Genomic DNA, 14,683 nt, shown 5'->3' on the forward strand with positions numbered 1-14,683 from the left:
CAGTGTCCTCATCAGAAAACATGGCTGATACTCTCAATGGCACAAGTGTAAAGATTGAAAGACATAACATATGCTATCACCTCAAAGGGCCTGGCACATGGTAGGTACTCAGCTGCTTTCCTGTGCTAGGGTGCTGGACAACCTGCCCTGCCTGATATCTGCCTTTTATTCTTTACCACCCCTAGCTTCATAAGATTGTATTTTACAGAAAGAAAAGAAATGGGGACTGTGTTTGCAGTGGGGAATTCTTGGAGCGTTGTCAAAGGCAGTCAAGTGGCTGGTCTGACATTCACCTCTGTGCAGGAGGCTGCTCCGGAGCTTGGGTGCTCCCATTATTAGTGGCTGTGTCCACCGGTTATCTCGTGTCTACACCTTGCAACATCAGGTGTTCCTCCATCCATCATTGACCATTGTCTGGTATCCAGGCCTCCGTCCCCCACCACCTCTGCCACACGGGCCTTCTTGTTAATAAGCCAGTTTGTTCATATCCTGAAAACTATCTGATTCCAGCACCTTTTATCCCAAACACCATCCATCCATCAACTGCTTGCTCCACAGGCTTGGTTAGGAAAATGGGAATAAGGGAGGGGGACAAATAATAGATAAAACTTCTTAGCTGCTATCTCTAAAGAAATAGAATGGATAAATAGACCCGTCAGACATGTATCATGCTACTGGACAGCAAAGTCCATTTGTTAAAAATAGGTTAGGATGGGAGGATTTATCTCACATTTTAAGCTGTTAATATAGAAGGGAAACATATTTTCCTTTATCTCTCCCAGGGGTTGGGGGAAAACCCCAAGGCCATGAATGCAGAATTTTTAACTCGATTTGATGGACTCTCCTTGACTAAAGTGGAAAAGGCAGGCTCTTTCTTAAATGTGTGTAGCCTGTAGGGATGGCGTGGGCTCTCCTCTATGCACCGGATGGTTGCAGGACCCTGGGGTCCTGGGGAAAAATCTTCCATGGGGTTCTCTCCCACAGATTTCTGCACACCACATGCAAAGCCTGTTTTGGAGCCTCTCCCTCTAGCACAGCCATTTTCAACCGGTGTGCCCCAAGATTTTTTAAAACAGCACTACCTGACTATTTAGTCAGGGGCACTGATCTCTTTTCCCATTGTCAAAAAATGACAACAGCCAACAAAATAGCCATCCAGTGTGAATCGATCAAAATTATACCTTTTTTTAATCAAATCAGTGAAAAGCATAATATATTGTTCGGTGTGGTGCAGAATTTTAGTTATTAGCTTATGTATGCCATGAGATGAAAAAGATTGATAATCACTGCTCTAGCACAGAGGGACCAGAAAGAGAACAGACTTTTACTGGGAAGCTCCAAATACTATGTATGCTAGATGCTGGGGCTCCAGAAGTAAATATCGGTCCCCATCCACCCTGCAAGAAGTCATGGGGTGGGGGAGGATAAGAGAGGACAAGTAGGCTACAGTGATGGAGTATGTGAAATACTGTGATATAGAGCCATATGAGGGGCAGCACCTGATGCAGTGTGGGAGAATGGCAGGGGTCAGGGTTGGCATTCTGGGTGCATGGACACCTAAACTACACCATGAAGACCCTTAGTGAAAAGACAAAAGGTAGGAGCTTGCAGGTGAGGATGCTGTCTGGGTAGTGTGTACAAAGCCCAACCTATTAGGGAACTAAATTGGAAGTAGTTCATTCATTCAACAATATTTATTGAGCCCCTATTAAGGCCAAATACTACTGTAGCTACTGGAAATCTAGCCATGAAAAAACAAATTGCATATTAGTGGGGGAGATATACCAAGGTGGGGGAGGATAAACCCTTGGTATGTTTCCTCAGGTAGTAATAAGTACCATATAAGAAATAAATGCAGGTAAAGTCTTTAGAGGGGTAATATTTGAGCAGAGACTTGACTGAATTGAGGGAGTGAATCTTGGGTGAGCTCATTTAGGGATGAGCTCATTTAGGGGATGAGTTTTCAAGCAGAGGGGACAGCAAGTGCAAAGGTCCTGAGGCATGAGAGAGCTGGGCATGTGGGAAGAACAGCAGAAAGACTTGAGCAGTTGGAGAAGCATGACTGAGAGAAGAGTAAATGGAAGAAAACAAAGAGAGAGAGCCAAGGGCTGGTCATTACAGGGCTTTGTGGATCATGTTAGGGATGGTAGATTTTTAGTGCATTTGACTCACAGAGTCTGAAATGGGAGGTACAGATGGAGCAGTACATTGCATCAGATCAGAGACAACCTTGTGAATCCAGTTCAGAATGCTCGGGCCTTAAAACAATGTCTGTGGGGTGTTGAACCTCCAGGACACCTGAGGGGAATAGGAGAATGACTGACAAGTGTCTATTTATGGAAATCTCCCAGGGCCAAGCACCAGCTTCCCTCAGGAAAGGCTCAGTGACCAAACTCAAGGTCCAAACGCAGCCTGAGAATGTCCAGGACCCATGCCCAGTTGCTGAGCAGTAACTGTCCCCAACCTTCATGGTTTCCAACCTCTGTGACTGTACAAGCTATTTCCTCATCTTCCTTTGCTTGTCTAACTCCTGCTTATTTCCTTGACCTCTCTGGCCATCTACTACTCCTCCAGGTTGTCTTTCCTGTACCCACAGCCCCTGGGTTTCCTGCTGGTACCCCTCCGCCATTGTTCACAGGCCTCCCCTAGACAAAGTGTACTTCTGGGGTGGGACCACGTCTGATTGATTCATTTCTGTACCTCCAGCACCCAGCACGGGGCCTGGCCAAGAGCTCACCCATTCCTGAACAAAGGGATAGCAGCCTCCCTCGATGGTCCTCATGGAGAACAAGGGCCCATTGCTTATCCTCATCACAGCTCCTCCCTTGTGCTGCTCCTGATGGCTTCATGCTGCCATCTCTCATTCCTGCAGCGTGGTTTTTGAAGCCTACCCTTTCTCTCTGTCCATTTTCTTCACCCTAAAGGCATAGTGTTCAGAAGAAATTCATTGAGTGCGGATTGCTTTAGATCTTCCTCTATCTCAAAGGAGGAAAAAGGAAAAAGCATCTCCTGATTGCTTTTCATTCTGCCATTAATTTACTTTTCAAAAGACACCTTGTCAAGCTGAAGATTAGATCTTTAAACCATGTTTTTACATCTGCTACCTATAAAACCTAGACTATAGATCTCCTGAAAGGACCTAAGGGAGAATCCATTGGATGAGTTTTATGCCTTTCTCTCAGAGAGAGCCAGGCATTCTTGAAGAGGGGAAGGCGCAGGTCCGGTGAGGGGCTGCAGCTGTTGAAAGTGCCACTGCTGCTGTGTTGTCATTTCTCACCCTGTAGGAGGTGCAGAACCTTCAGAGGAGGGTCGCAGGCACTGGTCTGGGTTCTCTGGCTCAGGTAGATGACATTGCTCAATTCGTGGTCTTGGCTCACACTTGATCCAGGCAATTGCTTAATCCCAACAGTCTCAGCTCCACCCACCTAGATGACCACACTTACCTCCTAAGGTGCTCCCTTGCCTCTGGTTTCTTCTCTCTCCCCTGTACCCCACACACCATCCTATACCCTCCACTGGTAGACAGCACAGAGCAAAGGTAGAGGAGCATATGCTTGATGTGATCTTACAAGCTCCTTGATAAGACGAGATAAAATAGAACAGATAAACCTTACTGTGGCTGCCCTTTTGTTTGGTCACATACCCCATTTCCCATGTAATGCCTCCTGGACTCAACCTTGGCAGCATTGGAACCATGTGGGGAGCTTTTAAAGCTACTGATGTCTGGCTCCCACCTCCAAAGGCTCGGATTTAATTGGTCTGGGCTGCAACCTCTGGACAGCAGTGTTTTTACTCCCCAGGTGATTCTAATGCGCAACCAAGACTGAGTACCACAACTTTGGGATCAAGTTTGAATGTCCTCTGTAAATTGCTCTCTTGGCCTGGCCAGTCTGGCCTCCCATTCTAGCATGTAACCACCTCTCCCCAGGAAATAACAAATGGAAATTAGTTATTAGTGTAGATTAACTTAAAAAAGTAAATTAACAGCAGGAATAGAAGCAATAAGGGAGTCTTCTTTTTTCTTCTTTCATGTAGAAGATCTAAAGAGTTCAGGAATAAACTTTTAAACTATAACTTTTAATTAATAATAGTAACAATAATAAGATTAAGAGTGATGCCAATAAATTGCATGTGACAGGCACTGTTTTAAGTATTTTATGTAACTTATTTCTTTACATTCACCATCATCCCCACTCTATAAAATTCACACAAAGAGACCAGTCTCTCCCCGACCTGGCCTCCCTTGGCACTTATTTTATATCCACATATTTGGGCATTAGCTAGACAATTAATTTTCTGTGTCCCTAAAACCCATTTAAATTGTATCATGTCTATATAAGTCTTATTATCACCCTAAAAAGATTGAAGATTCTGGAAGGATAGAAGGACTCTGGAAACATGTTTCTTCTACCAACTGGGAATACAAATTCTACCTTTCAGGAGCTCACAATCTATAGGAGAAACTTATAGGTAAACAGAAAAGTCAGTGCAACACAATACGTCCAGACTGGAGTGCTGTGAGATACTGAGGCTGGCTGGTATGATTGGCTGCCATGCAGGTGTGGCAGGGAAGGTACACCGATCATTATTGGTTGGCCCCTCCAATCTATGCTCCACTCTGGGTGCCTGACTAATATGGACCCCGTCTTTGAACTGTTTCCTGAGCTCAGTCCCTCACTTCATCCACAGGTACTTGTTAGGTCCCTCCCAAAGGAAGGCACAGCCCTGGCCTCTGGGGATACAGTGCAGAACCAAACAAAGCTAACCTCTGCCCGTAAGATGGGCAGATGGGTCATAGTCACTGGATACATGGGCACCAATATATAATTACTAGTTGTGAAAAACCCAATGAAGGAAGAGAATAGTGTGACAAAATAATTGGGAGAAACATGATGTTGTGGTAAGAACTTAAGCAAACAAGACATTAATTGAAGGAATACAAGAAAACGTTGAGTCAAAATGAAGGAAAATAGAAGGAACTCAAGTCAATCTTTATTTTTTTCTCATTATTTCACTGTGTCTGCTTATCCTACCAACTAATCATTCTATGAATGAACAAATATTACCAAAGAGCCAAGATAATTCTCATCATACTTTATTTTATTGGCCTTGATTGGTTCAAGACTCTGTGCCTGCTTGGTACCCCTAACCTTGGGTTGAGATTTCTCCTTTTCTTTGGATGATCAAAGTGCTGTGAGCAGGTCCAAGACTAGCTAACACTTAACACCTAGGTGTTGGATGACTGAATTTTGCTGGTTGTAGATGGCCCAGCCTGGTTCCAGACCTGGGAGCCAGCAGGAAAAAGTCCATGTTGATTGGTATCTACTCTCAGCTGCAAGAAGTCATTGTCCAGTGGTCAGTGCAGGTGGTGACACCTGTTGCATGTGTCCCATCCTGTGCCCAGAGGCCCTCAGCAAGCTTGGGTCTGCACATTCCGCCCTGGACACGAGCGGCCTCCATTCTTGGGTGGAGGATTATTGCACTCTCTCCTCCTTTCCTGAGTGCCTGCCGAGCAAGCAGACCAAGCGCTCCAGCAGCTCCAGCGACCCTCCGCCTTGGCTCCTGCACAGAACATTTCCCAGGGGAGAAGGAGGTTAGCATACAAGCAGCAGCTCAGACCCTATGGAGGGAGGATCACCGCTGCCCTAGAGTGGTCTGCGATCTCTCCTTGGGGAAATGCCTTGGTGGAGACAACCAAGACCTATGCTCGCTGCCTCACACTTAATTTCAAACTCTGGATGGAGAGAAGGCCACTGGGACCCCCTCTCATGAAATTGGAGTCTGTGGTTCCATGGAAGATGGATAGCAGAGTAAGGCGGGGAGGCATGCCCTTCTGGAAGAAAGACAGCCATGGAGGGTGTGAGGAGCAGGGAGCAGAGCCCAGCTGGGGATTCACAGACACCAGTGTGGAGAGCATTGCTGGGCATTTGAATGAGGGCTTACAAATCAAAACCCCTCAGGCTCTGACAATGGGCCAGGGTGGGTGACAGGCTCTCTGCACAGAGCATCAGAACACAGGCTCTGATCAGGTGCCTCTGGAAATCCAGGAAAAAGCCCATGTTGATAAGCATTTACTCTCAGCTGCAAGAAGTCACTATCCAGTGGTCAATGTAGGTGGTGACATCCTGCAACCCCGCTAGCCTGGGGTTGCTGTCGCCTCCTGGCTCTGTGCCTGTGGGCAAGCTCATCCCCCTTCTCAGTCTGAGTTTTCACCTTTGTCAAATGAGAAGGGTGGACTAATCTGGTGAAGTTTTTCCATCATTACTTTTTTCATTATTTATTTATTTATTCCTAAAATGAAATCTTTTATGGGCCCTAACGTGGAAGTCAGATGAGAGTGGAGCTGTTCTATTTGAAGCTGGGGTGTCTATTAGGTTTGCTCTGCCCCCCTGGGGCAGCCCCTAAGTCCCCAGTTCCCTCAGATCCCAGTGTGACTCTCATTGGATTAGATTATCTACAAGTTCCTTCCAGCTCTGTAATTATACTCCCTGGTGGGGCAGCCACAGCAGGGTTCTCCGTCCATATTTCTCCACCTCTGTGACTTTGTCCCCACAGGCAATGGTTTGCTGGGAAAGTCTCGAGGGACCTGCGTCAATGAGTCTCCATGGAGGCTGACTCCCCAGCCTTAGATTTTTTTATGCTGATTGATCTCTGTCAGGTTGAAAGTTCAGTCTGATAACCCCAAGGCCACCTGATGTCCCCACCCTGCTTGGGACAAGGTCAATGGAGCACCACGGGCTTCCTGCAGTTGACTGACTGTAATCGTGTGAGAGGAATGGTGCTGTGAGGAGGAGGACCCAGGCCTCCATGCCCTGCCATCACCCCGTCATTGGCATCATGACACCCATCTCCAATGCACATTGTATATACAGATGACTCAGCATGGACCAGTTCTAAGCCCAGCACTGGACCATGGAAAAGCATGTCTAGGTAGTTCCCACTCCTTGTTCTGTCTGTCTCTATGTTGTGTGGACAGGGATCCAATTAAGTCACTGGTTCTGAGGCCCTTGGACGTGCTATAATTATACTTACCCAGGCTTGGGCTCACATTTGTCCCTTTAAGCAAAGACAGGCTGATAACTGAACTGGGACATACATACTTTCCTTCCCCGCCCCCACCCTCCATCACCAATGGTAGTCAGTGCAATCATCTCAGAATCTCTGCCCTCATTCCCTAGATTTCCTGATTCTTGGGATATAAATCAGTAGAATGCAGCAGTTAAGAGCTTGGATCCTAGCATCTGACTGCTTGGGTCTAAAGCAGGGGTGGGCAAACTTTTTGACTCGAGGGCCACAATGGGTTCTTAAACTGGACTGGAGGGCCGGAACAAAAGCATGGATGAAGTGTTTGTGTGAACTAATATAAATTCAAAGTAAACATCATTACATAAAAGGGTACGGTCTTTTTTTTTCTTAGTTTTATTCATTTCAAACGGGCCGGATCCGGCCAGCAGGCCATAGTTTGCCCACGGCTGGTCTAAAGCCTGGCTCTGATACTGCTCATGAGTAGTTATCTCATCTTCCTCCTGCCCCAGTTTCCTCATTTTTAAAATGGGGCTATTAATAGTATTTCTCTCATAACATCCTTGGGGGAGAGTGCCTGGCACAGAATAAGAGTGAATTATTCTTCCTACTCGTTGACCTTGGTCCCTCTGGGAAAGCTGCCTGGCCAATGGGGGCTGAAATCCCATCCACACTCTGCTTGAAAAGTCAAGAAATCCTTGGGCTCTGTAGCTCTAAACCACTGAGCTTACAGCAGCCCTAGGAAATGAATGCATCTTCCAAAATTGAACCCTATTGACCATACACTTTTTGACGAAAAACAGTTCTCATCCAAGGGAGGGTCTTAATGGCAGAGAGCAAGGATAAGAACCATTTACTGTGGGGTCAGCCATAAAGCTCAGCATGAGCGTTCTTAGGGTAGGGGGCAAGAGGGCACAGGACAGAGATCCTGGGGACCCCAAACCCCTCCCACACTGGCCTCTCTGAGCTGGGCCAGGTTTGCACCTGAGTGAGGATGCACAAGCCTTACCTTGTTGCTCTATTTGCTCACAGGCAAGGCCCTTGCGACCCATAGGACACTGGCATTTGCAGCTGGTGCCCTCAAGGATGGGCACCCCATTGTTGAAGCAGGGCCCGCAGCGGCAGGCATTGAATTCCATCAGGTACTGATCCAGGGCCCGCTTCAGGTTCTGGCGTTTGGCCTCCAGGGTTCCCAGGTTCACGTGCCGCAGCAGCTCGTGAATAGGCTGTGTCTGGGCAGAGGAACAGAGGCACTCCCTGGTATCATCCAAGTTCCCAGAACCCAAGTGCTGGCCATCAAACTCCTGGAAGGCCTGCTCCATGGCAGGCACAGAGCCAGGCTCCACACCATCTCCCTGCACTGCATCCTTGCAGCCACTCTGTGGAACTCATAGATCAGCGGTTCTCAACCTGTGGGTCGCGACCCCTTTGGTGGTCAAACGACCCTTTCACAGGGATTGCCTGAGACCATCTTGCATAGCAGATATTTGCATTACGATTCATAACAGTAGCAACATTACAGTTATGAAGTAGCAACGAAAACAATTTTATGGTTGGGTCACAACATGAGGAACTGTATTTAAAGGGCCAGAAGGTTGAGAACCACTGCCATAGATGCAGAAGTGGAGGCTCAGGAGTGAGTGACCAGCTCAGGATCACGCAATTAAGTGCAAGAGTCACTCTGAACATAGACCTACCTAACTCTGAAATATCTGGTCCCCTGATCTTCGAGGAAGAGGGGAACTCAAAAGCCATTTAGCCCTAGCCAGTTTGGCTCAGTGGATAGGATGTCGGCCTGCAGACTGAAGGGTCCAAGGTTCAGTTCTGGTCAAGGGCACATGCTCAGGTTGCAAGCTCAATCCCCAGTGGGGGATGCGCAGGAGGCAGCTGATCAATGATTCTCTCTCATCATTGGTGTTTCTCTCTCTCCCTCTCCCTTTCTCTCTGAAATCAATAAAAATATATATGTATATTTTAAAAATCCATTTGTGCCAACTTATCTGCCCCCTCGAGCACTTTTAGGAGTCAGGAAGAGTGTAAAGGATTTGTTTGTGTGTGTGTGTGTGTGTGTGTGTGTGTGTGTGTGTGTGTGTGTTGATTGTTAACCTTCAATGTAGGAGTTAACCAAGTCCTTGATAGGTAGTTATTCTGTCATTGCTGATTACGTGTTTGGGGAAAGGTGGGCATCATTTCCATTTGAGAAAACCCATTCCAGGCATGACTGGCATCCAGGGTTCCTCAGCCTCAGCCCGCACTACCGATTTTCCAACTGGATGATTCTTTGTGGCAATTCCTGTGCATTATAGGATGGTTAGCAGCATCTCTGGCCTTTACCCACTAGATGCCAACAGCATTTCCTGGTTGTGAAAACCAAAACTGTCTCCTGACATTGCCAAATGTCCCAGGGACAAAGCCACCCCTCCTGGCTGGGCAGTACTGTGGCAGATGTGGAGAGCTGGAAGCTGGAGGAGGAAACCCAGCTGTATGATCTCAGCCTCATTACCAGTGGAGCTTCCCTTCCTCCTCTGTAAAGTTAGAACAAGAGTCCTTCTTCCCAGGTTTACTGTGAGGATGAAAGCTGATGGATGGGCATGGCCTGTCACATAGTAAAAGCTAAATAAATGCTGCTCACCTAATAACTTTGTGGCTAGAACTCCTAATTGCTCCTTTCTCAGCCTGAGCCTCATTACCTACAAAATGGAAATAAGAACTCATTTCCTAGACTCCTTATGAAAATCTAAAGAATGGATGTGAGATACCATTGCAAAAGGGAAGAACAATCCTATCTAATAAAGAGGGAATATGCTAATTGACTGCCCTGCCCTAAAAGATGGCGGCGCCCACAGCCAATAAGGAGGGAATATGCTAATTGACTATCACACCCTCAAAGATGGCAGCACCCATAGCCACAAGATGGCGGCACCCAATCCCTGCAGCCCCCCAGCCTACCAGGGCTGGCCCAAGGCACAGGCAAGCCTTGGCTGTCAGCTGCCCAGCCGCCCAAAGCCAACTGAGGCTCAGCTAACCAGAGCTGGCTGAGGCTTGTGCTGCCGGCAGTGACAGCAGCAGAGGTGTGATGGGGCGTTGCCTTCCCCTGATTGCCAGGTTGCCTCCCGACCCTGAGGGCTCCTGGACTGTGAGAGAAGGCTGGGCTGAGGGACCCCGCTCCAGTACATGAATTTTCATAACCGGGCCTCTAGTATAAAATAAAGCACTAATTTTTATTAGTTAGTTGTGATGATAGTAAAAAAAAAAGCCTATATTTTTCAATTTTTGTGTACATATGGTTACCTTCAGCATGCTTCATAATGCTCTATATTTTATCACACAATCATAAAAGAAAAGCTCTTTTCCAGATCTCTCATTTTACAGGACAGTCAACTGAGGCCCTGAGAGGGGAATCGCTTGCTAAGATCACCGGGAAATTCTGTGAGAGGACTGAGCCATGCTGGAGCAATCTCCTTTCTCTGGAATCAGAGTCAACGGAGGGCATGGCCATAGCCTTGAATAGGTTCCTGGAAATGTGTACAGAGAGACCTGTGGCCACAGACTTTGACCTGTGCTCAGGGGCTGTGGCTGAGGTCATCAGGCTGGTCATGGCAGGACTGGCTGGGCCTCCAGCCAAGGGAAGGACACCACTTACTGGAAGTCCCGGGACCATGGCCCATTGTGAGGAAGTCAGTGCAGCCTGGGCCACCCTAGGGCCTGGTTAAGGTGACTTAATTCCAGGGAAAGCCCAGGACCACCAGGCAACTTCCCTTTGACCTTCCAGCAAACTTTAGCACTCAGTCCCAGGTCTCTCACCTCTCCCTCCCAGAGCCCTCAGGGAAAGGAAAGGGGGCACTCCTTAATGCCAGGGGTACTTACAGGAGGGAAGAGAGGTGGAGAAGAAGAATCTCAGAATGCTGTTTCCATTTTACAGATGAGAAAATAGATTCAGAGAAGGCAAGTGGTATGATATGGCAACACAAAATAGCCTAACACATAACTCATAATAATACAGGGTGTCCCCCAAAAATCTATACACACTTTAACAACTGATAACTCAATTTTAAAAATGTAATGTATTTTAATAAAGACTGCCTTTCTAATTATTCAAAAGTGTATGTATACATTTTGAGGGGACATCCTATATATGACATACAGCATCACCACTTCATACAGCATGATTCCGACATTTACTCACTCTAAATATCTGCCATAAATAAGTACTGATGAACTCTGGGATGCACAAGTGAGTAACTGTTTCCATGATGATCATCAGGTTCCAAATAACCCCCTCACTGGGCCCCTTGCCCACAGTGTCTCTCTCCTTCCATTCATCCCTCACACTTCTGTGAGCATTCTCTATTTTTAAAGCACAGCTCAAGCTATGTCACTTCCTTGCTCTGTAACCCACCAATAGGCTTAATGCATCGAATCCAAACTAGTTAGGTAGTAATATAGGTTGTGGTTGTGGGTGTTAGAGTCAGTCAGACATGGCTCCAGTTGGGCTCAGCCATTTACCAGACACAAGCCTTGGCCGGCACATTTAACCTCCATGAACCTGTTTCCTCAACTGACATCTCCTAAGCGCTCACTTTTCTCTCCCCAACCTTGGGACAGAACATGTCATTATCCCCATGTTATAGAGTGGGAAAATGGGGCTCAGAAAACAGTTGTTTGTCAAAGGTTATACATCAAAAAGTTGCTGAGCCATGAGCCAAAATCTACTTTCTCACCCCAAACCCAGGCTGTCTTTCCCAGAAGATAGCATTCGGTCTTCTCCAAATCATTCGGTCCTCCCCTTAAACATTTTGCTCAAGGCAAATGCAAAATTCACCTCTTGCCCATGAAAGTTTGTATATTACTCCTGCTATAAATTTTACAGTTTTTCCCCAAATCACTAATAGCTTGATGATAGCAATTTTCAGACCCTATGTGAATTACAGGTGTATGAAAATGGACTCTGACTTATTGAAGAAGAAATAAAATCAGGGTTCATTCATCTCACCTCTTTCTTCATAGAGAGCAGGGTTGTAACAGACTTTTAGATTTATATTTAACTGTTGGTATATATATTTTAAGAAGAGGGATGTATCCATTACCTGAAGTTTTAATTATGAGTAGAAAATTGGCCAGGGTCAGGAGAAAGTGGGCAGGAAAACAATCATATTTTATTTTAAATCCCCCAATATAACTCATTTATAATGGATTACCCTTGCATAGAAATAGAATTAATTTGACAACTGGTAAAACCATGACCTAGTTTCAGTTTGAGTACAATTTTACTCCCTTTGCAAGGTTAGGAATTAGGGCAGAGTTTCTCCATATTGGCACTATTGCCATTGAGGGCTAGATATTTCTTTGTGATGCGGGCTGTCCTTTGTATTGTGGAATGTTTAGCAGCATCCCTGACCTCTCTCTCTAGATGCCAGAAGTACCCTCCTGGTTGTGACAGTGAAACATGTCTTCAGACATTACCAAATTTCCCCATGGGAGCAAAATTGTCCCCAGTAATTGATAATCATGACTTTAAGGAAGGAAGTAGGATAGAGGGAAAATGAGAACCAGATGTGTAATCCAAAGGTCTGAGATCCAGGTACCACTACATATGAGCTCTGGGACTTTAAACAAATCACTTGAGTCCTTGGAACCTCGGTTTCTTAATCTTTTCAATGGGGAGAATCAAGGCCTTGCCCGGGGTTCATTGTGGTGAAGGGATGAGATCATTTAGAGCAAACTACAGTTACAGCTCAGGACAACTCACCCCACATATGGCCTTTGAGCTATGAATGGGATTTATATTTTTAGAAGGTTGTAGAAAAACAAGAGGAAATAAAACTTGTCTGACAGAAACTAGATGTGGCCCACAAAACTTAAGATATTTACTATCTGTTCCTTTATGGAAAAGTATGCCTACCCCAATTTAGCAGATGTGTTTTTAAGTCGTATATGTATAAATGCAAATTTCTTAATGTCACCCAATCCTGAAGAAATTCTGGGATGACTGGTGTAAAACTGGGCACTAACCAGATATAAGATGTCTGGCCCCGCTCTCCTGTGGCCTGGGTCTAGTCACACACTCCCTAGAGTGAGGCGTGGGGAGGCCACCGGTTCAGTGTGCCGTTAACATTTAATCTTACTCTTTGATGGGCTCATAATAAGAAATATGAAATGATCTGGTCGGTTTCACTTTCATTCCTCACGGACGTAGAGTTTCTTCAACTGCGAAAAGACTTACCTCAAAATCAATAACAGCAGGATTATACTTTAACGACCGCCCCCAGGAACGGTACGAAATGAAGCTCGTGTTGTGTGCCAAGCCAGTACCCCAGCCAGAATTGCCACCTCGCACCTGAGCGATGATGTCTTCCACAAGCCTGTTATCTTCGTCAGTATCTATCAAGAGGATAACGGCATTAGCTCATTTCCCAAAAAGCTAAAGGATGGGTTCACAAGAGCCACTAATGATATTTGGGACAAAGTTTATATGCTGTCCTTAGAGCTGTTGTCCATTCTGTTTTGCTCGGTTAACTAACAGGACAAAGCAGAAGAGAAGGACCAAGACTTAGCAATAGAGCCTTCCTCTGAGGTAGAGCTCGCAATGGGAGGACAGCCCAGCCCAAAATGGAGAAGGGAGAGGGTGGGAAATGGATGATCATTCATTCATTTATTCATTCACCTGTCAAATGCTTACTCAGTGCCTGCTATATGCCAAGTATGTTCAATTAAACAGTGAAGGTCTGTGGGGCTGAGTAGGGGTGCAGGGAAAGACATGGTCAGGATGGGGAGGGACTGAACAAGAAGAAATTGAGTTTTCTAGAAAAGTGAATGAATATTTGTAGGGAAATGGAGAGAGGATGGAAGGGCATCAGAAAGAAGGGCAGTTTGACAAAAGGCTCTGAGGCATGAGTAGCCTAATGCCAGGGGAGTAACTTGAACCTGTCTCATGTCTACCTCCTCCACTGCACTGTAAATTTGTTTCATCATCCCTGCATTGTCTGTTGTCTCCCACCTGAAAAAAATGCTCAATGCATGTTTGATGGATGAATGAATGAATACTTGAACACTCATATTGACTTTTTCAGGAAATGCCACAAATATTCCTGTACAATCTTCCCTTAATCATTATTCTTTGAGCTTGGACTTAGTAACCAAATGCTCCTCTCTCAGGGACTTCTTTTTCCCTTTTGGACTGTATCCCTATGGGCATTTATTTCAACAGTTGTTTTCCAGGTTCTGTCTACACATTTCTTTCATCCTGGGTCTCACTTAGATCTTGATCTAGTGCTTGAAATTTAGGAGCATGCGCCATACAAAGTCAAATACTTCTAAGGTAATTTCAACCTATGTTGGATTCAAAAATAGAGCCAGTCCAGTCATTGACTTGGGGTATTTAGCAGTTATGCAGTTTGATCATTGACTGGAATGGAACAACTTGGGAGTTGGGAGACACGTGCCCTGATTGTGTGTCCAAAGAAAAGTCTGGCTTTGCTTCTTGGGAGACTCTTTACTAAATACTTACCAGTGTGGCCACCTCCCATTCTTTTACAGTCTTCCCCTGATAAACCTCCTCCAATCTCTAAGCCCTCCGAAAAGGTATAAGATAAACCCAAAGACCCTCCAAAGCACTTCTTGATGTCTTCATAGGAAACACCTGCAGCAGGGAGACAGAAAC

At 45.9% G+C, this 14,683-nt stretch overlaps 1 protein-coding gene across 1 annotated transcript in view; it reads right to left on the minus strand.

Annotated features, from left to right (window-relative positions):
• Positions 1 to 5,410: 5,410 nt before the first annotated feature.
• The window catches only part of C8A (complement C8 alpha chain), a gene marked incomplete at both ends in the record, with an annotated part of 59,769 nt that continues 50,496 nt past the window's right edge, over positions 5,411 to 14,683 (minus strand). The window contains 4 exons of the mRNA XM_081087325.1: positions 5,411 to 5,562; positions 8,033 to 8,255; positions 13,247 to 13,404; positions 14,531 to 14,662. Coding sequence (XP_080943451.1) covers positions 5,411 to 5,562; positions 8,033 to 8,255; positions 13,247 to 13,404; positions 14,531 to 14,662 — 665 coding nt within the window. The remainder of the gene's footprint in view (positions 5,563 to 8,032; positions 8,256 to 13,246; positions 13,405 to 14,530; positions 14,663 to 14,683) is intronic.

Source organism: Myotis nattereri (assembly GCF_964212035.1).
Source record: "Myotis nattereri genome assembly, chromosome: 3".
Taxonomy (NCBI): Eukaryota; Metazoa; Chordata; class Mammalia; order Chiroptera; family Vespertilionidae; genus Myotis; species Myotis nattereri.